This window comes from Pavona decussata, unplaced genomic scaffold, assembly GCF_977016875.1.
Source record: "Pavona decussata unplaced genomic scaffold, jaPavDecu1.1 SCAFFOLD_11, whole genome shotgun sequence".
Classification (NCBI taxonomy): domain Eukaryota; kingdom Metazoa; phylum Cnidaria; class Anthozoa; order Scleractinia; family Agariciidae; genus Pavona; species Pavona decussata.
The window spans coordinates 3,555,855-3,583,233 of NW_028145434.1; the positions used below are offsets into that span (position 1 = coordinate 3,555,855).

At 39.6% G+C, this 27,379-nt stretch overlaps 1 protein-coding gene across 2 annotated transcripts; it reads left to right on the forward strand.

Annotated features, from left to right (window-relative positions):
• The first annotated feature begins 518 nt into the window (after nucleotides 1-518).
• On the forward strand, nucleotides 519-26,209 carry LOC146488267 (allene oxide synthase-lipoxygenase protein-like). Of its 2 annotated transcripts, none has more exons than XM_085122605.1 (15): nucleotides 519-861; nucleotides 6,079-6,130; nucleotides 8,770-8,817; nucleotides 14,546-14,643; nucleotides 15,599-15,636; nucleotides 16,521-16,852; nucleotides 18,012-18,156; nucleotides 19,061-19,167; nucleotides 20,275-20,470; nucleotides 21,577-21,683; nucleotides 22,453-22,707; nucleotides 23,405-23,511; nucleotides 24,671-24,773; nucleotides 25,160-25,378; nucleotides 25,780-26,209. In XM_085122605.1, exons 4-15 carry the CDS (start codon nucleotides 14,585-14,587, stop codon nucleotides 26,011-26,013), a joined length of 1,902 nt encoding a protein of 633 aa, XP_084978731.1. In that variant the 5' UTR covers nucleotides 519-861; nucleotides 6,079-6,130; nucleotides 8,770-8,817; nucleotides 14,546-14,584; the 3' UTR covers nucleotides 26,014-26,209. The 2 variants fall into 2 exon arrangements, with proteins under 2 accessions (XP_084978731.1, XP_084978740.1); XM_085122614.1 differs by lacking the exon at nucleotides 519-861 and adding an exon at nucleotides 2,325-2,463.
• Nucleotides 26,210-27,379: the final 1,170 nt, after the last annotated feature.

A 27,379-nucleotide genomic window follows, 5' to 3' on the forward strand; every position in this document is an offset into this window, starting at 1 on the left:
GAGGGGGGGGGGATAGTTTGACCGAACTGGCAATAAATCAGCTTTTTCGCTATCCAGGGAGGCCTCATCTCTGCCCACCTGAGACATGAAAATGGTGGTCGAACTGATCCCTGCAATGCACAGAAGAACAGTGGCAATCAACAGCTGTCGGATAGATAAGATTTAAAAAAGAAATGGGCTTGGTAGATGAGAAGTAATCAATGACATAAGAGCATTCAAAGAAGAAGATGGACTTTTTTCAATCTGACGGATAAAAGAAAGGTCACATTACTGAAGAATATACAGTATCAGCGGAGAAAGTTCCAGAATTTGCCTGTTTAAACTGTACTACCTGCTGAGAAAACTTGCTTTTGTACTTTAAAATAATATTATGAAGACTCGACAGCGCATAACTAGGCCTGTAAAGAGAGAAACTGAAATTTCAAACATATATTTACTTTAGCCTTTTATAACTCATCACTTGGCATATCTAATTACGAATTGTTACTTTTTATATATGAACCACTTCAGTTTAACCCGGAAAAGCGTCAATGGTTGCTAAGTTAATCATATCGTTCGCGGTCTGGGTGCATGTTTCTCCCTTAAATCAAAATCTGGCATCAAAGAGGGAGACACTGTGTGGTCCGAAAAGCTGCAATACAATCTCGATTTTTAATTTCTTTCTAATGGCGTTCACAAGCTAAATATTTGCAGATCAATTGTGTCAGTTCTCCGCAATAAGCACAATAGCTTTTTGATGAATCTTTTCCGGTCCCGCGCCCGTGCGGCAAGATAAGCATTCAGTTCATACCAGCTTAAGGAATTTCCTCTTCTCCTGAAGCAAGATCGATCACGGACCGTTCTACGCAGTTGTTAATTAAGGCAAGTTCTCTTATGTAGCACTAACTTATGACTAAAAATGTACCCAGCTCTGCGGTTCCTCGATTTACTTCTTTGCCGCTTATAATCTCAAGCGGTAAACAGATCCTACCGCTAAATCTTACTGTCATCTGCCTAGCTTCGTCGCACGTGCCCCGTTGACCATTGCCAAAAAATACTAATATGTCTTACATTCTGTTATATTAAGCCTATTTTATGTTCTTGTATAAGTTATATACGGTAGCACGGGTAACTTGTGATCACATCAGCACTATTTATTACACAGGCTGAAATTTCTTAACTACAACGCGGCACGGTCACCGCGATTTTACTGGCTGCAGGCATTATCTAAATGTGTTACGCATAAGGCAATCATGTTAAGCTTTCTTGATACAGCTGTTCTTAAAATAAAAACAATTAAGCTTAGCTTATGCCATTTAATACGCTATCTCTTGCCAGATTCCCTTTCCATCCTAAAAAAAAGATTGATTTTTCCTCGATTATGCTTTTTAGTTGTGGGGTCAAATGAACCGCTCATTGAGAGGTTTTATTGTGTTCGTTAACATCTATGGCCGCCATGCTGGCTGAAAAATCGCGTAGGTCAGTCATTTCAGTATCACCCACGCGTGCGACAGTAACACTAAAATTAGTTTCGACAAAAGAGTCGTTTATATTTATCCATTGTATCAGGGCAGACTGGTATGATTAAGATTGTGTACCTCAAAGGTCACGTAAAAATATAACTGTAAGCGAACATTCTAACAAACGTCTTTGTTTTAATCTCAGTAACTTTTATTCAAACAAAAGAAGTCAAGAATTTTCTACTGCATTTGAAATCAATGCCCTTGAAGCGCATCATACAAGCACTTCAGAAATGCGTCAAATGTTAACTATACAACGCCACGTATGCTGCCTGTTGTGTTTCAGCATTCTTTAAGTTTTCCACTTTTGAATTGTGACCATTCTTCATTAGAAACCGTAGCAGTTTTAATAACTAGTCTCACCTGTCTTCCGGATAATTGAGATTGCCGACTGTTTATTTTGTACCGGTTAAGTCAATCACATGGTAGACCTTTATTGCCCAGAAGAGCCAGCTAAAAAAAAATCCACCCAATAGTATAATAAAGTATAAATTAGAGACCGTTCTTTATTCAGGTGGTGGTGGTGTGGTGAGGGGTGGGGGGGAGGTCAGCTATTTTTTTTTGGGGGGGGGGTTGGGGGGGTGGGTGGGTCATAATTTTAAAAACGGGAATCAAGGATATGTCAAGGCTTTTTTCTACATGACAAAGGGCCAGGGTGAGTAAACTTGAATTTTTCCTTTCCTTTCACAAAAATAAACGAAATATTGGATCAATTGGTTGTCTGTGTCAACGAGAAAAATTAGAGCAGTAAAGTATTGTTTAAAATCTACGTCTCGTTTAAAAATCAATCAATACAATACTAGACTGGGGTCTAGACTTTGCCCCGGGGACTTTGCATATATGTTAATCGTCTTCGTATGATTCCCAGCAAACTATCCAATTCCCCAGCAAGTCATCAGACTAAGTCATCTGTAGAGTTTGATTCGTCGTCGTCCGAAGATTCATCGGATGAAAGGAAAACAAGGTGAAAGCATTGAGCCGCAAATTGAAGCGAAAGGCTGATTGGGTTAGACAATGTCTGTCCACATTCATAACTGCAAGCAGATGTGCAAGCTATTTATTTTTCTTTAACTGTGGATGATGATGGGCATTAATTGATTTTGAAGATGGAAAAATGGCGCTTTTGCTTTGCGCGTGAATTCACCATTGATTGTGGAGGGAGGGGGGAGGTTTAATTTCTTTTTTATTGTGTCCATGATTATAGCTAGGACCAGGTGTGGCATCTTTCAAATTTTGCTTCTTACGTGCTCAGAAACCTCTCGCGCGCACTCGGAACTCCCAAAATAGTATCACGCTACGCGCACGCTACACTGCGATCGTTTTGCGACCAACAACAGCTTGTCCGTTTGTTCGTTTGTTTCTTCCGGAGCTGGTTAACAACCCAAAATATATTTCTGTTTATTAAGAACATCAAAAAATTCTTATGTATAAATTTTAAACATTGCTGTATAATCGAAACTGTAGCTACATTGTGTACAGCATCTTTTAAGATACATTAATTGAAATTAATGATTTAATTCTACCTGTAAGTTCTTATTTTCCTTTTTTATTTATTTATTTTTTTTTCGAAACCGAACTAGGAGTTTCAAGTTTTCTCAGTAGCCAAATGACCAACTTTCCGTCCTTCAAACTTCAATAAGATCTTGAAATTACAGATAACCGTGACTCTTGCTTATAATCTTCTGCTATAAACATGTCTAGAGATCCATAATTTATTTGCCAGCGTGAGCAAAACAGAAAACTTATCTTGCTTTTCACATATATGAATTATTCAACTTAACAATTTCGATTTTTTTCCTTTCATTTTTATGTTTACAATCGGAAAATACCAAGGAAGTGCTTGGCTAAATACTCGGGAGTTTCTTATGGTCTCGTAAGTACAAGGCTAAACTTGGTGAATTTATCGACTGGGAATACAAGTTTAATATTATCACTGACACTGAGAAGTTCTTATCAGAACCAAGACTCAGAACCTTTTTCTAATTAAACAATACAATCGCATTGTCACGTGCTGTCCGCGTTAAGAATTTTACTAGAACTTTTGGTTAACTACTTGTGGTGTTCAAGCATGATTGTGCACCATTTGTCCAATCAGGATATTCATAAGCGAGGTGCGAGTTAACGGTCGAGTTGTTGTCATGTAATGTTCTGTGTGTGCGGGTGAATTAAAATACTGATCCTAGATGCTGGCGGTTCGTTTTCATTTGAGAACTTGTACCAGCGTTCTACACTACTTGGGGTATGTTTACATGGAGGGAGGAAGATCCTAGCACTAGGAACATCCTACAATGCGGATCATCCTAGTGCCATATGCTTTCTGTATTCAGTTTCAAGCAAAAGGTTGAACTTGGCCCTAGTAGCGCTAAGATCTTTCTAGTGACAGGATCTTCCCAGCTGAGAGATAGGAAGATCCTATTGGTATTAGGATCTTGGAATCATGTAAACTACCTTCGCTCGTAAGGTCCTAGTAGTAGGGACAAAACTGAAAAAAAAAAAAAAACAAAGATGGACGGCGGCGTCCTGGTGTTCAGCTGCTAAAGGCCGACAATTTTTCTTCTTTTCCTTCCCCACTTGGTAACCACCCCGACCGAAATTTCTGTATATAAACCAAATGAAAATTTGCTTCGCCTTTCAGGATCTTCCTAGTTCTAGGATCTTCCTCTCTTCATGAAAAACCGTATCCATGTCTCAAAATATTCCGGAAATAGTCCTTTTGATAATAGAATATCTATCCGAGGCAGTTTATAATAGTCCGAGGCGGGCGAAATAGCACGACGGAAGTTTTCTTTGGACTGTAGCATATCCTGTCTAATATATAAACAAAAGACCAGCTGGATTCCGGTATCCAAAAGAGGACAGAATTCTAAAGATCTTAGATAGGAATCCGGAAACCAAAAGTTGTTGAGATCACCTGACACAGGCCACCTTTCCTGTCCGGTTTCTTTAGAAGACGAGCGATCAAGGAAAGAGCCTAAAGTTTAGGCACTGCTTTAGGACTTTTCGAACATGTCAAGCGGGTAATATTTTCCCTTTTTGGTAAATATTTGGCCTTCCTCGTTAAAATCCCTTAAAACAAAGCCTTAATTATATCATCATCCCACTCCGATAATAATCTTTATCGTGCCATCACTGAGTTTGTCCTTTGTATCTGTCTTTCAGAGGTATATACATATCTTGCATTTTGATGACAAAGTGAAAAATAGAAAACATAATATTTCGTGATGCGATATTATGTTTTAGCCTTGTGAATAAATGATAGAAGTATTTTTTTTTTGTCAGTCAGTGACATAGGCATAATCGGAAAAAGCCGGAAAATCCGAGTTCTAGCTCCCAAAAGGAGTTAGGCCTTCCAATTACTGGTTCGGATACTCTGCCACGTGCACTTAGCTATAGAAGACTCGATCGTCGGGATCGGCAAAACATCTGCCAGGTCGTGATTTGAATCTCGATGAGTGGCATATGTACATCGTTTCTGATCGAAGACGAAATTTGAAATACATAATTAAATCGGTTTTGCCGTTTAACAAGGATGGCAATGAAAGTCGTACACTAACAAACCTCCCCCCTTCGAATTCCGGATGCAATCGGAACTTTAGAAATGTTGGATTTCAAGAAGAGCTAAAAACATCGGTTTCGTGTCAACTAGTTACGTCTTCGTACAACTCATAAAACAAGTGAAAACTATTATTGACGTTTTCTATTATTCTTCCAAGTTGGTAAGGTAATAATTTATGATAAACGACCTTGAAGGAACATTTCAACCTGACAGATTTCTTGACTAAAAGTTGTCGTTTAATCTTTTATGTTTTTCTCTTCAGTGTAAAACTGAAAGCATTGTTGGGGAAAAACAAAGCACAAAATGCTCTTTCGTTTCGCCTAAGTAGTCAAGCTATTTCTTGGCTAAAAGATAAACTGTACAAACTCTATATTCTAAGGTTGGGCAAGTCCTTCCATTTACTTAATTTTAATTTTTTGGGGGAGGGGTGGGACAATGTCGACTTGCGCTTGTGTCAGTGGCGAGTTAGGTGTCCAGTTCCGGCCCTCGATAAATAACTGCAGCGACAATTTTCGAACGAGAAGACTTGTCAAGTCTGTTAGGTGAGAACTTGACAAATTCTACCGCAAAAAAGAGAATGTAAAACTTTTCAAATGCAGTCTTCCCAAGGGAAGCTAGCTATTTCACAACCAGCATAATTAAAGGAGCTGAGGTATTTCCAAGGAAACGTATTCGGCACAATGTATAAAATTGGCGTTTTTAACCAAGTTGATTATCTCTCCAGTCCCAAAATGGTCGTTATCGTGAATATGGCATACAAAAGCCAACTGATACCAAAAATATAGTTTTTTGGCCGCCAAAAAACTACGTTTTTCACCAGGTCTGTGGCAGATAAATATAACAGTACGTCATATTAATCTGATCAAACAAGATATAATGAACCTTGGATAACATACAAATGAGAACAATTATGACTAATTAGACGTTTAAGTCAATGGTATCCAAGATTCTTGTACTCAGAATGTGTTTCTATGAAAACCACGTGTATAGTGTCGAATCATTTTGAAATCACCATTCTTTCAGAAACCAACGGCTGGAACAGTGCGGAGTATCAGGTGAAACCTGAATTCTAAAGGTAAGTAGAATTAAAACGCTTGGAAATCAGCGTTCATTGTATTTACTCGGCTAGCTTTCTTTGTATTTTGTTTTGTTTTTTATCGTTGTTTTGTTTTATTTGTTATTATTTTGGGGGGGCTCTTTTATGAATAGGACCGCTCAGTGAAACGAAGCTGTTTATAAGTTTGACGGTGGTTCACTTGTACTGTTGAAGAGGCCTTCTACGTCTTCACATAGTATCTAAAAATGGCATAAACATTTTTTTCTAAAGACATTAACAAGAGAGAAGTCCGCCTTTAAATCCGGGTCGGTTCTCTAGTTTAGCTTTCCATTTGCTCTACAAATGCTTACTTAAAATTTATTCAAACGTACAAATAAATGATGTAAATTTTTATCAATAGTTCCTAAGTGAAAAAAAGAGTACCTCAGATGATTCCACATAGTATAGAGAAAACGTCCGCAAAATCGATGTGGTTTTAAGACGAAGTTTCACGGAAGTAAACTAAGATGCGGACCGCGTGGGCTCAATAGCCTCTTCGTACTTTGTATACAGACAAACTTAGTAGAATACTGTTTTCTCCCATTTTCGATAATTCAGAACATGGCATAAACGGTGCTCAGTTGGGCTGTTTCCGGCAGCGCAGTGTGGTTTTGAAGCAATAATTGTCCGTTCAATGCACCGGATTTAGTTTGGTTTGAATCTATTTAAAGAGAAACAATTAAGTACAGAACCGCTTATGTTGTAACAATAGTCACAATGATTCACAAAAAAAGTTTGCGTAATATATTCTGGTCCAAAACCCAGTGAGCGACTGTGAATGAAATTATTTTTATCTTAGTAGTTATATGCAGAAACCAACCATGTGGCACTTTCGGCGGATTTTGTTTGCTTTTAATTTTGTCAAGCTGAATTTTATATCGTTTGGCAAAATTGTATTTTGGAGGTATCGCAGCAACGGTACGCAGCCGTACAGGAATTACCTCAGTTTAAAGGCATGGGGACACTCGAAACACCAAATTTTATGACGTTTTAGGCAAGTGTTCGGCCTCCGGTCAACTTTGAGCTTGGCCCGCACGCCATATTTCTCGAATATCGCAGCTGTGTTCCAGGGGCACCCCGCCGTTCATTTCGATGGATATCTGTTCGGATCGTTACCGCCGAAAATTCGGATTTTGTTGTAAAGAAACTAACGTTTCAGACTTCGGCAATTTGTGAACGCCAACGACGGCTCGTAAATTCGTGGAGCGAGAATACGTTTCCTAAAACTTTCTGTAACTTAAATTTTTAGCTAAAGGGTCTGAAGATTTCAAACTGTATTAGTTTACACATATACGCCTTTAAAAGGCCGTAAACCACTCTCGGAACATAGGAGACAACCTCACAACCTTTTAGTTCTCATTGGGTGCTCTAGTGTATAGCCAGTGGCTAGATTGTATGTTATTGCCGTCCCGTTGTGAGCAGGCCGACTTGCGCATTAATTATTCCAAGCAATGCTGATGGTTTTGCGTAAGAAAATTTTGTTTGAACGAGTTTCAATTCCATGTTTATGAAGCCTTGACTACCGGTGTGCGATCTTAGAATTTAGTTAATACGCTAACAGCCGCCGTTCGGGAAATGAGCCCACGCTCACTCCCCTTCTCGGGGAGGAAAGGCGGGACCGAGAGAGCGGCGGAAAAACGAGCTTATATTAAATAAAGAAAGAAATAATGGGCATTTTAGGGGATTCCACAGAGTGGCCCTTCTATCCACTTTTTCCAGGTCAAATAGAATTTGGAAATGTTGGTTGTGGACGGAGCCTCCCTCCACAAAATCGGAGTACCCGGAGAAAAACCCTCGGCGCAGAGACGAGAACCAACAACAAACTCAACCCACATATGGCGCCGAGTCTGGGAATCGAAACGGGGCCACATTGGTGGGAGGCGAGTGCTCTCAATACTGCGCCATCCCTGCTCCTCTTAACCATCACGCGTTTTAACGTATAATGATACCTGAGAAAGATTGATTAGAAACTGTACGACCTAAGTTTGAATGAAGCACTATTTTTTTTTTCTTCTCCCCTCGGCAAACAATTCATCTGCGATGTTATTTAATGTTGACAATATTTAATGAGTTTTTAACTCCCAGAAACTAAAGATAAAAAATTTCAATAGGTTAATGATAATATTTTGAGGGGGAGGATAGAGATGTGTGTGGGGAGGGGGGAGGGGGGTTAGTGGTAATTCGACTCCTGTCTGATTTGACTCCAAATGGCGGCAGATGGAACATTGCATGACGCTTCGTAGAAAAGAACAAGTATTTCAATAAAACTTTACTGTCACGGATTGGAAAAAGTGTGGAAGAAGGGAGAAAAGGCTTCAGAAGCTGATCATCCGTTCAGTCCTAAAATGGTCCTTATTGTGAACATGACATACAAAAGCCAATTGATAAAAAATATAGCTTTTAGTCAGATAGAAATCTACGTTTTTGTCTAGGTCGGTGGCAGGTAAATATAGCAGTACCTATATATGTTAAACGGATCAAACAAGAGATATGAACCTTAATTGGATAACATAGATATGAGAACCTTAAATGGCATCCAAGATTCTTGTACTTAAGAGGGTGTTTCCATGTAAACCACACGTATAGTGTAAATCATTTTGAAATCACCATTCTTTCAGAAACCAACAGCTGGAACAGACCAGAACTCAGGTGAAAGCATTCTAAAGGTAAGCAGGATTATAACACTAGAAATCAGCGTTCATTGCATTTACCCGGTTTGTTTTATGAATAGAATCGCATCAGTGATACGAAGCTGTTTAGAAGTTTGTCGGTGGCTCAAGTGTATTGAAAAGGCCCTCCACTTAGTTCTTCAAAAAATATCTAAAAATGACATAAACATTTTTTTCTATACACACTTAAACAGGAGACGAAGTCCGCCTTTACATCCGAGTCGGTTCTCTAGTTCTTGGTGTTCCATTTACTGTACAAATGCTTAGATCGTCATACTTAAAATGTAGTCAAATGTACAAATAAACAGTGTATTTTTTTTCAATAGTTCCCAAGTGAAAAAAAGAGTACCTCAGATGATTCCACATAGTATAATAGAGAAAAAGGTCGCAAACTCGATGTGGTTTTAAGACGAAGCTTCAGAAGTAAGCTAAGATGCGGAGAACGTGGACTCAATCATCCTCTTCCATTAAAACTGCCGGCTCGGCAACCGACGCACTTTTATACAAACAAACTTAGAGGAAAACTGTTTCCCCCTTTTTTCGAGGATTCAGAACATGGCATAAACGGTGCTCAGTTGGGCTGTTTCCGGCAGCGCAGCATGGTTTTGAAACAATAATTGTCCGCTCAAAGCGCCGGGTTCAGTTTGGTTTGAATGTATTTAAAGAGAAACAATTTAAAACGGAACCGCTTTTATATGTTGTAACAATAGTCACAATGATTCAGAAAAAACTTTAAAACTGCCGGCTCGGCAACCGACGTACTTTTATACAAACAAACACAGAGGAAAACTGTTTTCCCCTTTTTTCGAAGATTCAGAACATGGCATAAACGGTGCTCAGTTGGGCTGTTTCCGGCAGCGCAGTGTGGTTTTGAAACAATAACTGTCCGCTCAAAGCGCCGGGTTCAGTTTGGTTTGAATGTATTTAAAGAGAAACAATTTAACACAGAACCGCTTTTATATGTTGTAACAATAGTCACAATGATTCAGAAAAACTTTGCGTAATATATTCTGGCCCTAAACCCAGTGAGCGACTGTGAATGAAATTATTTTTATCTTAGCAGTTATATGCGGAAACCAACTATCTGGCACTTTCTGCGAATTTTGTTTGCTTAAATTTTTTTTCAAGCAGAATTTTAAATCGTTTGGCAAAATTGTATTTTGGAGGTATCACGGCAACGGTGCGCGGCTTACAGGTATTACCTCAATCTAAAGGCGTTTTAGGCAAGTGTTCGGCCTCCGGTCAACTTTCAGCTTGCCGCGCTCCATATTGATTAAATATCACTGCTGACTGCTGTCGGATATCTGATCGGAGGGTTTTAATTGCCTTCGAAATTCGGATTTAGTTGTAAATTAAAGTAAACCTAACGACTTCTGCATTTGACTCCAAATCGGGAGATGAAACATTGCGTAGGTGATGACCTTCGTGGAAAAGGAAAAGTCTTTCATTAAAACTTCACCATCACAACATTCCGCTATTGTATTCTCGGTTTTCACGTGACGTCACCAAATTCTAGAATTCAAAACTGGGAGGCCTACAAAATTTTTACCTTCATTCAAGGAAAGATTACCTAAAAATATGTCTGTTCACAATTTCTTAGCTCGATGTCGTGCTTCCTTTTGAAAATAGAACAGTTTCAATTTCCGAGTTTCCATCGTTCTTGACATCAGGAGGACGGCCGTGACAGAGCTTTTCCGTATCTTAAAAATGACTCTTCGGGTGATTTTCATCATTCTAAACAATTTGAGTTTGAGGAGAAATGTTGATCTAAACATTCGAAAATTCACAAGGGCAAACAGACCTCTTTTCTGGCAAAAGTGAACTCCAGATGTTTTTTCCTATTTCCGGCCGCCATGTTTGTGGAGGGACACAAACATGGCATCTCCATACTAAGCTCTATAAATTTATGTGGAACATTTTGTCAAATAACTCGAGTACGGAATGCCGCACAGACCTGACACTTGGACAGATGCCTTATTTATTTATCCTCTATACCATGTCAATTTCTTGACTTCATTCATGGAATGGTTTCGATTGTTTTTTTTTCAATGGTGTGACAGTGAAAACCGAGAATAGAATAGTGTGCTGCTTCGCTAACACTCGCCAGCAGTTGCTTAAAAATACATCTTTTACAGATTTTCATCTCGATAGCGTCCTCCATTTTTAAAATAGAACGTTTAGAATTTTCCGCGTTATCACTGTACGTGGCATCAAGATGGCGGCCGTGATCGACATAGCTGTTTCGTGTATAAAAATGACATTTCTCGGGGTTTTTTTTTTTTTTTTTAGCATTTTTAACAAATAACTGAGAAGGAAAAGTATTTTTATATGTGAATATTCACAAATTCACGAGTGAAACCTAGCCGCTTCCGCAGCAAAAAGATAATTCTAGATGTTTTCCTTAATTTCCGGCCGCCATGTTTGTGTCCCTCCTGGGGCCCGTTTCTCAAAAGACGGCCGGTAACTTACCGGGCCCGATAAGTATATTTTGAAATGTTATTTCGCCGATTACACAGTGATTACAGACATGGTACTTGGCCAATGTGTTCATAGAATTATAAGATTTTAAAAAAAAATTGACTTCTGTTAAGAAACATTTATCACTTATCGGGAAGGTAAGTTACCGGACTTTCGAGAAACGGGCCCCTGGGAACACCAAATATGGCGTCTCCATACTGAGCTCTGTAAATTTGTGTGGAACACCAAGGATCCGGTTCTTTTATTTTGTCGCGGTGGTCCTTTCAAGCACAGTTACCGGTTCTTATTGTGTAAAGTTATGCCTATTTGCCTATTATTTTACTTTTGTTGTTTTGGCATGAAGGGACGCAGCAATACGCTCAATTTAGCATAATGGCGACGATCTGTTTACACCCCAAGCCTCGTTTTCGCGCTAAAATTTGTGTCGTCGAATTCAAAATGGCAGCTGGTGAAAACAGCGAATTTTCTCAGCGCAGTTTATGATAACTCCCGCTATGGCGGAATTGCGGAAACTTCCTGTGATTTATTTTAACTCTCGTTACAATTAAGGGACGCCTTGAACATATTGAACGACAAATTTATATTCTTCTGTTTGTCATTTTTTTTCGAAAGAAATGATGATACACAGAAGAGTATATTATGTTATTCAATGCGTCCAAGTTGTCGATTCCAATCTTCTTCCGCCCTACTGTATGTACTTTCGTGGTAATTTAGTTGGTTTTGTCATTTTAATGTTCTTGAAGGACTTGCGCCTTCCTGTAAACTCTGCCGCAGTTGATAGTTTTTCTCCCTTGGCTCGTAACGTTACAATGACATTTTCCAACCTGAAATCGGGTCATCGTACTGCGCTTTTGCAGACACCAAGCGACGGGTATATTTGAAACTTGAAGGCATAATAATAATAATAATAATAATAATAACAGTAATAATAATAATAATAATAATAATAATAATAATAATAATAATAATAATAATTACCTCTAGAGCGCAATTTACAACGACGGATCAATTGCACTTTACAATCAATGTCTCTAGGATTTACAAAGGTACACTCGAAGCTACATAGAACTCGGACTGAAAGCGCAAAAGCGGGGTTACCGAAAAACATTTTTAGAAATAGATGACACAAATAGTGCTGACTGTCAACTTGAACACTAGATGGACAAACTTAGTAAGGAAGTCGGTAAAGAAAGGATCACAGTGGCCTGTATAAAAAGTGTTGACTTCGAAGAATGACTGCATCCCACATTCAAGTATGACTAAAATTAAAAATGCTCAAAATCGACGTTTTGGAAAACTAATCCGGCCACTTTTTATCGTCGAAAGTGGTCACTGTCGGCCGACATATCAATCGATATGTTCGTCGGCATACATTCTCGTGGACTACGAGTACTCGGGATAGTCCAGCGAGTGAGCCACGCAAACGCGCGCGAAATCTGCTTCGCGCGAGGAGATATGACGCTCGGAGGGAAGTGAAAGATAAGGAATTCAGACAAAGCCAGAGATTTAGACCTCTTACTGCCGACTGAGTCATCAGTAAACTGCGATGACAAATGCAACGCGAATTCCCGGTAAAATTATCAGAAAATTGATCTCACGCAAAAACGTCCACGAGAAGCGTTTGAAAGGAATGTAGAAAAGACAAGCTACAACGATTTTTGCACGGCTTGTCCACGATGCCACTGAAAGCCCGAATTATGACAGGGTTTTTAAGCGGAGAATTTCAAAAGAAAAATACTCTACTTTGAAAATAGGAAGTGTTGGTTTGAAAACTATTCACCGTACCGTGTATTTTTCGACGAACAACCGCACTGTTTTACTTTCGCTTGGACAACTATAAAGAGAGAGGCATTTTTGTACCGTGGTTGAATGCATCAATGGTTTGTCTTCGCTTATCGCGGCGAGATTTCAATCTGAGGATTACATTGATCGGCAACTACATTCACTAGTTTCTCTTCTTCCTGGAAGAACTGGCGGAGAAGTAAGATAACTCTGAAACGAGAGCAGGCAAAGCTCAAAGATTAAATACAAACTCTACATCGACAGCGGTCTGAAGCCAGTAGTTATGCATGCATTACACTCTTTTTTATAAGTACTCTTTTATAAGAACGTTGAGGCTGAGATTAACTAAAATTTAAGAACGTTACCCAGGCTGAGGCAGTTAAGAACATTTTTATTACGACCAAATGTATAAATACGGATAAAATAATACAGGTCAAAATTCAGTCTATATTGTCCAATTAACCCAAATAATAGGTGTCTTGGTCACGTCCGCATAGATTTATTGGAATACTATAACTGATAAAAAAAATTGTCAAAAATAATAAGAACGTTCAGCCTTAACCTCAAAATTAGTCTACGTGTTTATATTAAAAAAAGAATGTAATATTCGCGTGATTGCTTGATCAAACTGATTAAAGAAATGCGACACTATCGCAGTTTACCTTGCAAAGAAAATCAGAACATATATATAGTAAGTATTCACCATTAGCTGCTTTGCTAACCATTGCGATAACCACTGCAAATTTTAAGTCACACCAGAAAAAATTTCTTTCTTCCACGTAACAAGTTCTTCTGCTCACATTTCCGATCAGCCATATAAGTAAACGATTGATCAAACCTGCGTGTTGTTGACAGATTATCGGCAGACTTCCATGAAAGAGCCAATCAGAATTTTGCGTTGTGAGAGCAAGGCATAATAATTCAAATGCTCTGCCTTGTTTGTCTGTTGTCCATTATTTTACCACTTGCCCTCGTGCATCGTGTCACCTGGCAAGAAGCAATTTTCGCGTGGCTCGCGTGGCTCGCGCGCTTTACTATCCTTGATAAAACAAGGGACTGCTCATAGTCTAGCATCCTCAGTGCACATGATCCTAAATCTTCAAGACCCTTTTTTCATATCTTTCATGGTTTGAAACTCTTGTGACGAGTTATGTCAATGTCAAGTAACCCTGCTGTGCCGAACTGATGCAAATTCGCTTTCTAAATTGCAAACAAAACAACACGACTTAAATCCAGTAAACGTTTAATAAATTAATTGTGGGTAAAATCATCCGCCAAAATTACTAATATTATCTTGTATATTTTCATTTCGCTACATGAAATACAAGAAATACGTTTCACACGTGTCATGTGTCACGTGTCAATTCGTGTCACACACGCGCGAATTCTGTCAGATTCACCCACACGTAATGACCTTTGACGTGGCATATCTTATATTCTTTTTCCTTCTCGTCGTCTCTTGCAGAGGCATTTCCAGTTACTACCCACTGACTGAAACTTGGCCATGAGAAATCATTTGTTAGCATTTGTTCTTCTGGCGGGAGGCGTCATCTCAGTACAAAGGTAGGCGGCGTTTGCTAATCATAACGTCGATGTAACGAAATTCCCGTTATAACGTACGGAAACAATTCACGAGCCCAAACTTTTAATATGCCCTGATGTAAAGAAAAAAATGTGAAAATGCGACTGAAGTTTGAAGTAAAACGAATCAAAGAGATGCCAGGGACCGTTATGTTCTGACAACAGCTTGTTATTTGCGCGCCGTCAGATGGTGTTCTAGTGATCTTACTAGACCAAGAGTTATTTCTACCTTTTTGTTTTTTCTTTGGACTAGTTGCCTCCCTCAGTACCTACCCACCTTTATTATTCAATCAGGGGCACCCAACGGATCGTTTCGGTAAATTATCTGTTATCTGTTCGGAAGGCCCTTAATGCCCTACAATTTTCTCAAGGGAATTTTCACCTCGAACGTTCGTGATATGGGAAAAAAAGGCCTAGTGTTTTCGGATTGATAAAAATTTGGTTTCGGATACCGAAGAACGGTCAGCTAAGATTTTCGGAAAGGAAACAAGACCTAGGATTTTCGGGAAATAGACAAAAATGCCTTAGTAATTATATTTCGAAAAGACTGAAGTTCCCCTAGAATGACCAAACAGATAAAAATATTGTAGCGCGGCCTGAAATGAACCTACAGAGCTGTAAAGGCACTCCAGATATTCAAAGGATTTGAGAGAAAACTGTCGTTGGGTGCCCCTGTTCAATTTGACTCTAATCGGTGCCGTCAACTTCTCAAAAATTATCAAATTAAGATTTTGGACGATTCCTCGCAAGTTTATTCTAACGGACTTTCGTTAATATCGAACCCTATTACAGTGATAAAAATTTTCCCAGTCCCTCATGATCAGTTCCACTGTCGAAAGCGTCCCAGGTTTGAGCAACCCCACCAAATCTTTGTTGTAATGAGATTTTTTTCTTGGTCATAATATTGTAATGTCGTTTGTTGTTATTCTGTTAACAGCGCCGATGAGCCTAACACCGAATGTAAAAGACAAACAGGTTAGATTAGTTTATTTCATCATACTGCATGGCTACGTTTTAAATAGTAATTTTAATAGTAATATCATTGTCGAGGGATCACATGTAGGCAGACGATATGTAGGACACTTTAAAACACAAGTGAACCTCGATGAAAAGACCTTTAAATAATACCTGTCTGCGCGTTTTTCTTCTGCTCCTTGCGCGGGGTTGAGGTTGTGTCTTCCCCTCGATCTATCCCTACTTCCTCTTGGGTGTTTTGTGCAGCAAACTCTAGCCCAGTGCATGATGGGGCTTGGGGCAGTGGAGCCATTCAGAGCCGTATATGGGACACTGCTCCCGAGGCTTTAAAGGCGGGGCCAAACGAGGATGAGAGTTGGCAGGAGTTCAAACTCTCGTTCTCGTTTGGACTGAAACTGTCATGCGCTCTCGTTCACCGACTTTTTCGGCCTCTTATCGAATCTGAACCTGTTCGATTTTTTCGTGCGAGTCGGCGAAAGTTGGTTTTCGTTTGGCTCCGGCCTAAGAGGCGACGAGAGTTCCCATCGTTTGGCTCTAACTTGCGAATCTCACGAGAGTTTAACTTCAGTGGCTGCCGTTGAAAGCTGACAAAAGTGCCAACAACTGTAAGTATGGGATTTCAGGAACAAAAACATTAAAAGTAAAAATCGATGTAAAAGGCAGATGTCTTGAGAAGACGTTCAGTCTCCGGCGCGCGTTAGTTTTCTTACCGCGTTCCATTCCGTGAACGCCAGGAATAATGTTTGATCTGCTGCTACTCCCTCCGTTACGCAACTATCTGACATTTACAAAAACCTTTATGGAACTCAGCGTCCTAAAAATGCCATGATTAGCCAATAACGGTTCCATACAAACTATCAATATTTTTGCGTCCTCTTTTATAGGTGCATGCGCTTGTCCCGTGAGTTTGCCGCAGAAGGCACCAGGAAATTGTATCAATTTGCGGGAAAAGGATCTACACGACCAGAAGGGCATATATCAACTCGCTCCACGCCCCCCTTTGCCCATGCCATTGGTAAACATGTCTGTTGATCAACTTAAGGCTCACCACTTACGGGATCCATTCGCGAGGCAGGAGTTTCTTGGTTACGGGATGATGCTGCAAAGAAACAAAAATTTTTCTGATCACTGGAGAGCACTACATCCCGAAGAGATAACCACGTTTCAGGAGTACGGAAGCATCTATAAAGAATTCAGAAGTATGGCAGGAAGTCCTGTAAGTACCTTTGAACAGAAACAGTTTCATTTTCAACACAACTGTCCCCATTCAGGGAGAGCTGGGCAACTTGAGCCCTTTTCAGATGTCGTGCTACCCCCGTGCCAAGTGCATGGCTTAGTACAATAACAGCATGATGTGTGAGAGCATGTTATTGACAAAGGTTCTATTAACACATAACACTATGTAAGTATCGCGGTTGGACTATGTCCAGTCAATATCTTATCAAAACGGAAATGAGCGAGATATGTAATTCCTGAGGACATTGAAAAATGTTGTTTGCGTTTATGCCGGGGTCATTTTCTTTGTTGCGTTGGGAATATCAATATAAATAAATTCAAGTTAGTCTGTGCCGTTTAATAATTACTTAAAAAATATACCATAAAGCCGATTTTACTCGAGTAGGTTTTCTTAGGATAGGATAACTTTATTTACACACTGTGAATTAATAATCGGCGTTGAGTAATAAGCATCAAAATTTATTCTAAACAGACTATATAAAAAATTCACTCTAAAATTTACAAATTACCTGTAAAGAAAAAAAAAGCTGCTTAACATGAATGCCGTGTTTTTAACTAAGAATACAATAACTTAGAGAGGTGGCAAGAGTTAAGATGATGACAAATTCTGCCTGCCGCAAATCGGAGGGTAAGCAGTTCCAAGATGCCGCACCACTCTAGCTAAAGTTGTTGTTCAAGAAGACTCCCTATCAAAGGAGTGTACTTATCTGATTTCGCATGCTTCTTGTGACACGTTTCTAACTGTCGTACTCAAACTCGGTAAACGAAATTCCGAGTGTTCCTATCAGGAGTAGAACCTAAGACCTTCCGATTACAAGTTCGGATGCTCTACCACTGAGTTACAGAAGACTCGTGGGAGCTAACGCCATTAAATTAGGTTCATGGGACAAACATCCTGCATACTGCTAGGATTGGAATGCCAATGAGTGGCATATGCGCAATGAAAGGAAATGTGATGTAATATTTTAAGCCTGGTGAACAAACGAGAATGATTATTATTCATTAATGACACAGGCAAACTCGGAAAAAGAAATTCCAAGTTACAAATTTTGGCCTACACAGGAGAGTACAGTACTTGTCAGATGCAGAATTGCTCGTGTACAACCAACCTAACAGCTTCTTTATTTTCAACATTACAGGAAAACACTGGCTATTATCGATTCGTGTCCAAATCCGAAATATTCCAGGATTTACTTAAAGACTGGCGAGATGATGATATCTTCACCGAGCAGAGACTGAGTGGCTGCAATCCCATGGTACTTCGAAGGGTAACAGACGATTCCTGTAAGTTTAGGCGGTGTTAAGGCAATGATGCATGATTGGACAGCGTTTAACATTTGTTGCTTAACAACTGTTCAAAGATGTCTTGACTTGTTGGCGACATGAAAAATTGCTGGATCATTTTTAGTTTTTGTTTTCTTTTTACCGTTAACGTCTTTAAGGACGATACTCAGTGTTTTCTTCCTTTTCTCACCTTCGGCTATTGTTCTACTGAAGTTTGCATCTTTTATTATTTTTTGTTTTTGTTTTACGACAGTTGTGAAATGTTTTTATATCGAGGATGAGCCGTGTTTAATATTGTTAAACGGAGGAGAGGCAGGCTCCATTTCGTTCAACAAATATTTCCCCAACGTTGAACATGTCGTGGCCCATTTTCAATTGCAACTCGTTCAACATCACATAGAACATCGTTCAACAATTATCGAAATGTGTATCACAACACTGGCCTTACGTTTCGAGCAACCTTTTCGCAACAAAACTGCGACTTAAATGCACGAAAAAATGGCATGTGCCATATTGCTTGCTTAGGAAATATCGTAGATTTTTTTGGGACTGGCCCAATCGTGTTTGACAACGGAAAAATTTAGATAATCAGAATTTCTGTTAATTTCAACAACTCTCAAGTATTGCAAAGAAGAGAAGAGGTGCTACATACTTACAATAAGTATAACCACATACAGGATACGAATTCTGTACTAACGTTGAGCTGAATCTACGACAAAAAATGTGCACGCATCAAAAACAAAGTAAGACGTGGACTGCCGGATTGAAACTTTTCTCAATAAAAGGCTACCACTTGTGTTAAAATAGGTTTCACATTTGATAATTAGAGTACACGCAGTATTTCCCTCACAGTTCACAATTCATTCATTTGTGTTGTCACATATGTTTCATTTTATTGTTTTAGCTGACGTGGGATTGAGGTGGTCAGAGTTACGTAAAACCCTTAATCCAAACTACAATTGGGAAGCTGCTGTCCAGGCCGCTTCGGGTAACAACGATCCACTGGATGAGGTCTAGTATATTTTTATGTTCTCGGATTTTCATTGCAATTTCCAGTATTCTGATCAAATTTTATAACTTTTTTTTAACCCTTCAATTTAGACGGTTTGAGGGTATAGAAGTTGTACCCATTCTGTCAACATCAATGTTCCAATGTAAGATGTTTTTGACAACCAACTGGTGCTGCAAGAATTGAGCTTAGAATACTAGCCTACATAATTGAACTTGAGTTAACTGATATGTAACATGTATGCCCTCTTAAACTTCCATGAACTTTTCGCCACAACATCGGAGGAAAGCCCGGGGGGGGGGGTACTTCCTTATAAGAGGCTAATGGGGATGTGCCGCTGGATGGGGTCGCATTTTCACGACTGGATTGACTATAATGGGGTTGCATTTTCAATAAAGTTACTAGAATGGGGTCACACATTTTCGGATTTTTGGGGTAAGAAAATTCTATTACGTAGGGAGTCAAAATGGTCTCGGCTAAAAGAAGTCAGAAAGTTGTTGTTTATTAAATGTAACAATCACCTCGCATTACATTCCGTTCTTGAAACCGCAACTTCAATAAACCAGTTACACAAATTATAGCACAAAACCACCTGTCCAGAACAAAGTAGATGCATAAATAGAAAGTGACTTAGTTGGGATCGCGAAAATTACATTTTCCCAAAAGTGACTAAGATGGGGTCTATAACTGGCCACAAAATAGACTACAATGGGGCAGGGGCTATGAGAGGCCAGCGGCACATACCCAGCAAAACTGAACCCAAGTACCCCCCCCCCCCCCACCCTTCCGGGGGAGGAAAGTCGTATTCGTCATCGGCTGGTACTAGCTTTGTGACAAAAATTTCGACTTTACTCTCCAGTGGCTCTTGAAAACGTTACCAAAAGGTGAGAAACACACTTAAAGCAAAGGCGAAAAAGAAAAAAGGACAGAAAGGGAAAGAAGAGCGATTCCATAGAGATAATTGTACGCAAAAACGTACAGACATTAAGCTAAAATATTGCGCTACCAAAGCGGGTAGGCATCCCATTCTGTTTACAAAGGGATGAGGTACATGAGTGTTCTCTTAAACAGAAGGCGGTGACATTTTGTGTTTTTTCTCTTCGCATTAGGCTATAAAGACTGGCAGTTTATACGTCCTCAGATACGAGGTGTTCGATGACATGGTTTCATTTCCAGATTCGGTGGATCATAATCCTGAGCGCACACTGTGGCCTTCCAAATCGCCAGTGGCTCTTTTCGCTACGAAAACTGAGAACCGGGATAAGCGTCTTCGCCCAGCAGCCATTCAGATTGATTACAAACCAGGTTGGGCAAACTGTTAATTAATGCCTTCTGCAATCTAAGAATGCTATAATAATAATTGGTTGATAATTATAATGTTGTTGTAAATGTTTGTACTTGCATTAAAAAAAAATTAAAAAAATCTAAGAATGCCATACACCCAATGGTGGCTGGTTCAGCTCAGATTGATCAGCTCAAATACTGACATGAACTCCAGGACGTGCTGAATATCCGTGAAACCTCAAATACAGAAAGGTGAATTAGCAAAAGCTACCCTCGAACTTCCTTGTTCGGCTAACCCCTCTTTTCGAGGGGCAATATCATCTATCTGTAGTGTACCTTTGGATGGCGAGAAACATATTTGTAACAGTGGAAACGTCAAGTTCACTTTTGTCTAACAATAACCTTCCTAGTAGACTAAAACTACTTTTAACTATCTTTGCCTCTGGATATTCAGGATTGAAATGGCTGCCTCTTGAAAAAAATTGGACAATTTATTCAAGTTTTTCATGGAGATTTTAGAGAAATCGCTTAAACACCGGTTATAGTCTGTTCCTCCCAGGAGGAATCACTTAATGTTTTGATTTGGATGCTGTAATAGCAATTTGATATAAGAGAAAAGTTACGTTGTCAAATATATATTAAAGCAGTTTTGATCAAAACATAGAGACATCTTTGTGACAGTGTCCCTTTATGCAAACATCTTTTTGGGAATTTTTAATTTTGGTGGTTGCTTTAGAGATGTTTGACTATATGTGAAAAGGATTTCTACACAGCAAAGACAGGTCTCGCTACGTAAAAGCTATACCAATAGAACGCATTGGTTAAAGCAAGTCACAATCCTTCTATTCAAGCTTGACACGATAAATAAAAGTAGATTATCCCTTCGATCATGTTATTTCGGAGAGGGGAGAGAGGGGGGAGGGAGGTATTCGAGAGCTGGGAGAAAAAAATTTCAATTCTGACGATGTAAACACAATGACGTATTCCAATGGTCGAAGCCACAACAAAGAACACTGCATTTGCTAACTCGAGTAAGGTATAGGATCAAGTTGCAACCTTTCGGGTGCATATTTGTTGAGATCAACTTTCAGTCCAAAAGAAATCTATGGTTCTATTGTTATCAACAGATTCTCCTGTCTTCTCTCCTGTTGATGGTGGATCCTGGATGTTGGCCAAGATGGTTGTTCAGGCAACAGATTACGCACATAGCCAGATGATAGAACATCTACTGAAGGTCATAAACATTGTGCTTGTGCTCTATTAGTTCTACGTCACAAATGCTCTATAACCAGCTTGTAGTTGTACTTGTAGCTATAGTCCTCTTTTTCGTTTACTGCTACTTCTAATACTACTACTACGACGACGACGACTACTACTCTACTACTACTACTACTACTACTACTACTACTACTACTACTACTACTACTACTACTACTACTACTACTACTACTACTACTACTACTACTACTACTTCTACTACTACTACTACTACTACTACTACTACTACTACTACTACTACTACTACTACTACTACTACTACTACTACTACTACTACTACTACTACTACTACTACTACTACTACTACTACTACTACTACTACTACTACTACTACCACCACCACTACCGAACAAACTACCCTAATGTCATCCGAAAGTAACATTGCAGTTTTCTAACATATTGACTTTATGCTATTACAACTACCCAAACTCGCATCATTGTTACTTGTTAGTGTCACAGTTTCTGTTATTGTTCATTGAAGTACCTATTCACCTTCCGATGTTTAGGTCAAAAAAATTAATTAATAAGCACCACATCTCCAGTAAGCGCCCCCTCTCCAATAACTCCATCCCTTGAGCTACAAAAAGTAAAATAGATTCCAGGGTGGTAAATGGAATCATTATGACACGTCGTCTTTGTCCTGTATGATACACTGTCCTCTATGTGGTTTACAGCCATAACATTTTAGTTGCCTTCAGAAATCATGGCGCATCTTACATCTGCAGATCCATCTTTTAGCCGAGCCCTTCTGTGTGGTGTTATATCGTCAACTCTCGTCTAAGCATCCTTTAAATGAGCTCCTCAAGTATCACTGTAGAGGGCTCCTTGCTACAAACACGATTGGGTCCCCAACGCTGGTGACGGCTGGTGGCTACATGGACCAGCTCACTGCTATGGGGCACAAGGGAACCCTGATTCTGCTGGATCGTGGCTACAAAACTCTCACTTGGAAAGATGCAGATTTCGATCTTGATATCAAGGTAAATAAGTGTTACTGGAAAGGTTTTTTGTCGAGCTGTAAGTTTATGGCACCATTAATATCGTAGCTCCACTGCTCGCTATATAAACCATAGTTAATAAAAGGCAATGGTTATGAAACCTAACAAACTTCTTTATTATAAGTTTTTATTAGCATTTTTAGCCTTGACCGTGCACAGACCACAATAGATTAAATAGATGAAATGTGTTGGAGCAGCTGACCAATATAAACGTTCCTGTTAAGATATTCATCTGTTGTGTGAACGTTAAAACAAAGGGTTGTGTACTGTCGCAGCCCTTCCAACATAAATTGCAACACCATTGTTTTTATGGCGAGGTTTCATAACCACTCCTTCATTTAACTTTATATAAACGATATACAACCCACAATTCCTGGATTCGCTATGACGAAGGGCTAACGCTCGAAACGTCAGCACTCGAATCTCTTTACGGGTCCAAATTACCTTATCAACTCTGTTGATAAAATCCAACATTCGTTTCCACTTCCTAGCGAGGCAGCACCACAGTTTCTTTAGAAACTAACCCCTTATCTGTTTGTTTGTTTCTTTCTTTCTTTCCTAAAAACGGTGTAACCGAGAGAGTAGGAGTCTAACATAGTTTATGTACTTTTTCCAAGAATTCTCGAAGAATATTATGTTTAGTCAGTACGTTTGCATGTTTTTATATTGTTCAATTTAGAAACGCGGGCTGGACGATAAGAAGATGCTACCGTATTTTCCGTACCGTGACGATAGTAAGTTGTTATTGATGGCAATCAAGAGAATGGTCGAGGATTACGTACTCATGTAAGTATCCATCACTCTTGTATTCAGTATTTAAAAAATAGATTCCATTTTGCCGTGCGTCAGTACTCTGATAACGCACAGATGACGTCAAAACGTGGTGAGAAGAAAGAAGTACGCTACGAGCCGCAGGCGAGTAGCATGACTGATGTTCTCACCACGTTTTGACGTCCTCTGTGCGTTATCAGAGTACAGACCCACGGCAAAATGGAATCTATTTGTTTTATACAATAACCAAGACATTTCAACACACTTCGTGAGCGGGCATCGCGTTGCCTGAGCTGAGTCAAAACCTTTCCAACAAACTCAGTTTTAGACTACTGCACACATGCAGGTGTGATCTTCTAAATTAGAGTATAATCCGAAAGAATTTCACGAAAAAAATTTTTTCAAAACTAACTTTATTCCAGAAGGAAATCCTGACCCCAAAATATTACAGCATGTAAGTCGTTTCACTGCGATTTGTAATCGATTACTCGCCATTACTGGATTTTTATCGGCGACATATTTCGACAAATATTTACATCCCTTCCACGTCACATCAATGTTCTAGCTTTCCTATCCTGTTTGAGGTCACTCTCAGCAGTCTTTGCCCAATTTTTTATTGGGCCGTTTTCCTTTCCTGCGAAAATTTTCCTGTGTTTGTCCTCTACTCGCAAAAACAGTTTGCAAAACTTTGTTGACCAGTCGCTCTGGCTGGACTCTAGACTCTGATCACGTGCGCTGGTCACACCACTCCATGACGTCAATCGTGCGTCTATACTCTAATCACACAGTCCACTAGACCAATCAAAACGCGAGTTTTACACAGTTCATTGTATAATACTATATAGCTGCACGATCTACAAGGTTAACTTACTGTTCTCCTTTGTTTAGTGACCTTCCCCAATGGTATCGTATCAAAGAGCTACCATTTAGTTTAAACGACGCACCCTGAAGATTCCACACCTTTCCACGAAACTGATTTAAACGTTCTACTGAGTTTTGTGTAGATTTCAATGCCTCTATGGTCATTTTCAGGCCTTTTTTGTTTAAAAAGGAAAAGCCCAGCTAATGTTTCTGCCATCATGTTAATCAGATCTCATGACTATAGCTTTCGAATTAAAGATGTTATAACAAAACCGCTTTATCTTGAACTGAAATGTTTGCTCTCCCGTTTCAGATACTATCGACGAAATCGAGATGTTAAAGAAGACAAGGAATTGCAAGCGTTTGTTAATGAGCTGTCTGCGAAAGGGACTGGACCAGATGGAGGGAATGGAAAGGTTATCCATTTTATATTTTTTTAAGCAGTTCAGTATAATTATATTTATTTCGCAGGTTTAGGGCAGTATTGATGTGGAGGAGTGTTTGGCCTTCCGTGAAATTTTTGATCGAATTATTTGAAAAAGATAGCGAATAAAGCTTGGCCTCTGCATTGTTCCTTATGTTTCGTTAGGCGTGAAACTTTACTCCAAATTCTCTCTTTTTCAAAGGATGAGCTCAGTCTTCGTGCTTATCCTAGATCAAAGCGCCTTTCTTCGCGTTGGCTCTCTTTATCCAAGTGTACAAATCTGTAAAGGCTGACAAAGTCGCTGGGAGTTGTTTATCTGCAGTACACTCTACCATCCCATAAAACTGAATCTATACGCGCTGCCGCTTGTTTCGCCAGGTAAAAGAGCTCCCGGCCTCGTTAAACACCAGACGTGAAGTCGTTGACATGGTAACCAACTTGATATGGATATTGAGCGTGAAGCACGCCGTAGTGAACTACCCTGTGGGTGATTATGGAGCTTTCACACCACTGCTGACAACCAAGATTTACAACGACAGCCGAGTACCACCAGGAGAATTTTCCGTCTTCAATTTGCCAAATGGCAATATATCGTCAGTAAGTGATTCTTCAATGTTGCTCGGGGTTACAATTTTAATATTGTAGCACCCACCGGAGAACGACCAAGTTTTGTCCGAAGTTAAAAGAAAAGGACCAAACCAATGCAATCCTAAATATTGAGTTTTGGTTGAACAGCTTTACCTCAAAGCTAAACGTTGGCAGAAAAGATTTCTACAGCGCGACCTGCATTAACACAGGAAAAAATGGTTCTACTGCTTTGATATGACTACCCACTCTTTTTCTTCTTTAATCTTTACAAGTAGTTCTCGTTAATTATTCTTCACAATTGAAACAAATGAGATTTACATAAGGACCACTGCTTTCCAGTCCTATAGAAGAGTACTTGAGTCAATATTGTCATAATATGGCAACCTCTGATGGTTTCACTCTTTCTCTAGGCGCAGGCCGAGGTTGCTATGAACGTCGGAACGTACCATTACGACACGCTGTTCGACTACTACACACAGCTATCAGATCCCACAGCATCTCGGGTTGTAAAATTTTATTTCTATTACTTCAAGTACGCCGTAAGTCCCCGGCTGAAGTACAGAAACTACAGAAGATACAGGAGCGGCCATCTGACATATCCGTATTTACAGTATCCCTGGGTACCAAACGGCATCCAAACATGAAAGACCAGGAACTACATGATGACGCAGAGGTTGACAACTTTGCACCCTGCCAGTCTCACACTGTTAGTTAGACTGTCAAATTATTTCAAAATCGTTAGGTCTTACCCATTATGTGGTTATAAAATGTAACATTAAACGGATGAAGTTAACATATAATTAATGTATTTGTTCCTGATTAAAAAAAAATTCAACTGTGTTCCGTTTATTTAGTTACTCTGAACTATACAGAGAAATGCTTAGTATTGACTTTCATGAGTTGAGGTCAATTTTCCATCTCCTTCCTTTCCCCGCTAAAGGCTCTGTCCAATCATTCTCCATTAAAAAAAGAAGAAAAAATACTTTTAAATACCTTTCACTTGAATGGCCACGCGCTACAAAGTTGGAACGCCCTCACACTCTCCACTTTTTAAGGCCTGGGGCCCGTTTCTCGAAAGTCCCGGTAACTTACCGGGCCCGATAAGTGGCCTTTAAAACTCAAACCCATTAAACCCATTTTTCAGACCTGGTCTCTAGAATTCATACCATTTTCAGAATTTCAGACCAAAACCGCCCAAAAACCATACCCTTTGGCGCCTCACATACCTATATAGGTTATATAAGAGAGTAACCCCCCCCCCCCCCTTCCCTGCTTCCGTGTGGGCTTTCACTGTTTGTTACAAGCATCACCACAGATAAATGAACATTAGTTTTTTTCATGTAAATCAAGTCAACCTTTACGAATTTATTGACAGATTCAAAACTTAGGAGCGCCCTCTGTGGCAATAGAGCCAGCATACTACACAAACCTACATCTGCCGGCAAACCTTTCACTTAAATATAATGGTAACGCTTTCAGATTTCATCCAAAAAGTCAAACATGAGAACCACTTTCAAGGTTCGCAGCGGAAGTGATTACTTTATACGACGGAGGAAATACGTCATGATTTCAAAATGGCAGCCATTTGGATCCGCCATTTACCGAAAACCTCAGAAAACTAAATGGCCTAAGGCCCGGTTCATACGTCGAACTTTACATGAGCCGAACCTAATCATTTGGTTCGGCGCATGTAAAGATCGACGTATGAATCAGTCAGGATCGACAGATTTGTATTTGGGTCGACCCGCCGTTTTATTCGACTGCGCCAGTCGAATAGGACGGCAAACGTTCGACTTCGATTCATACGTCGAACTTTTCATGCGCCGAACCAAATATAATGCATACGTTACGTATAAATTATATAAATTATATCTATCCCAGAGGTCTGCGCGTTCCGTCGACTTGCATGCGCAAAGGATTTCATTCTGAACAAGATGGCGGGAAAAGAGGAATGTGCTTGTTTTTCTTGTTTAGAAACAACTAAATGTACTTGTCTGAGATGCGAAAGAT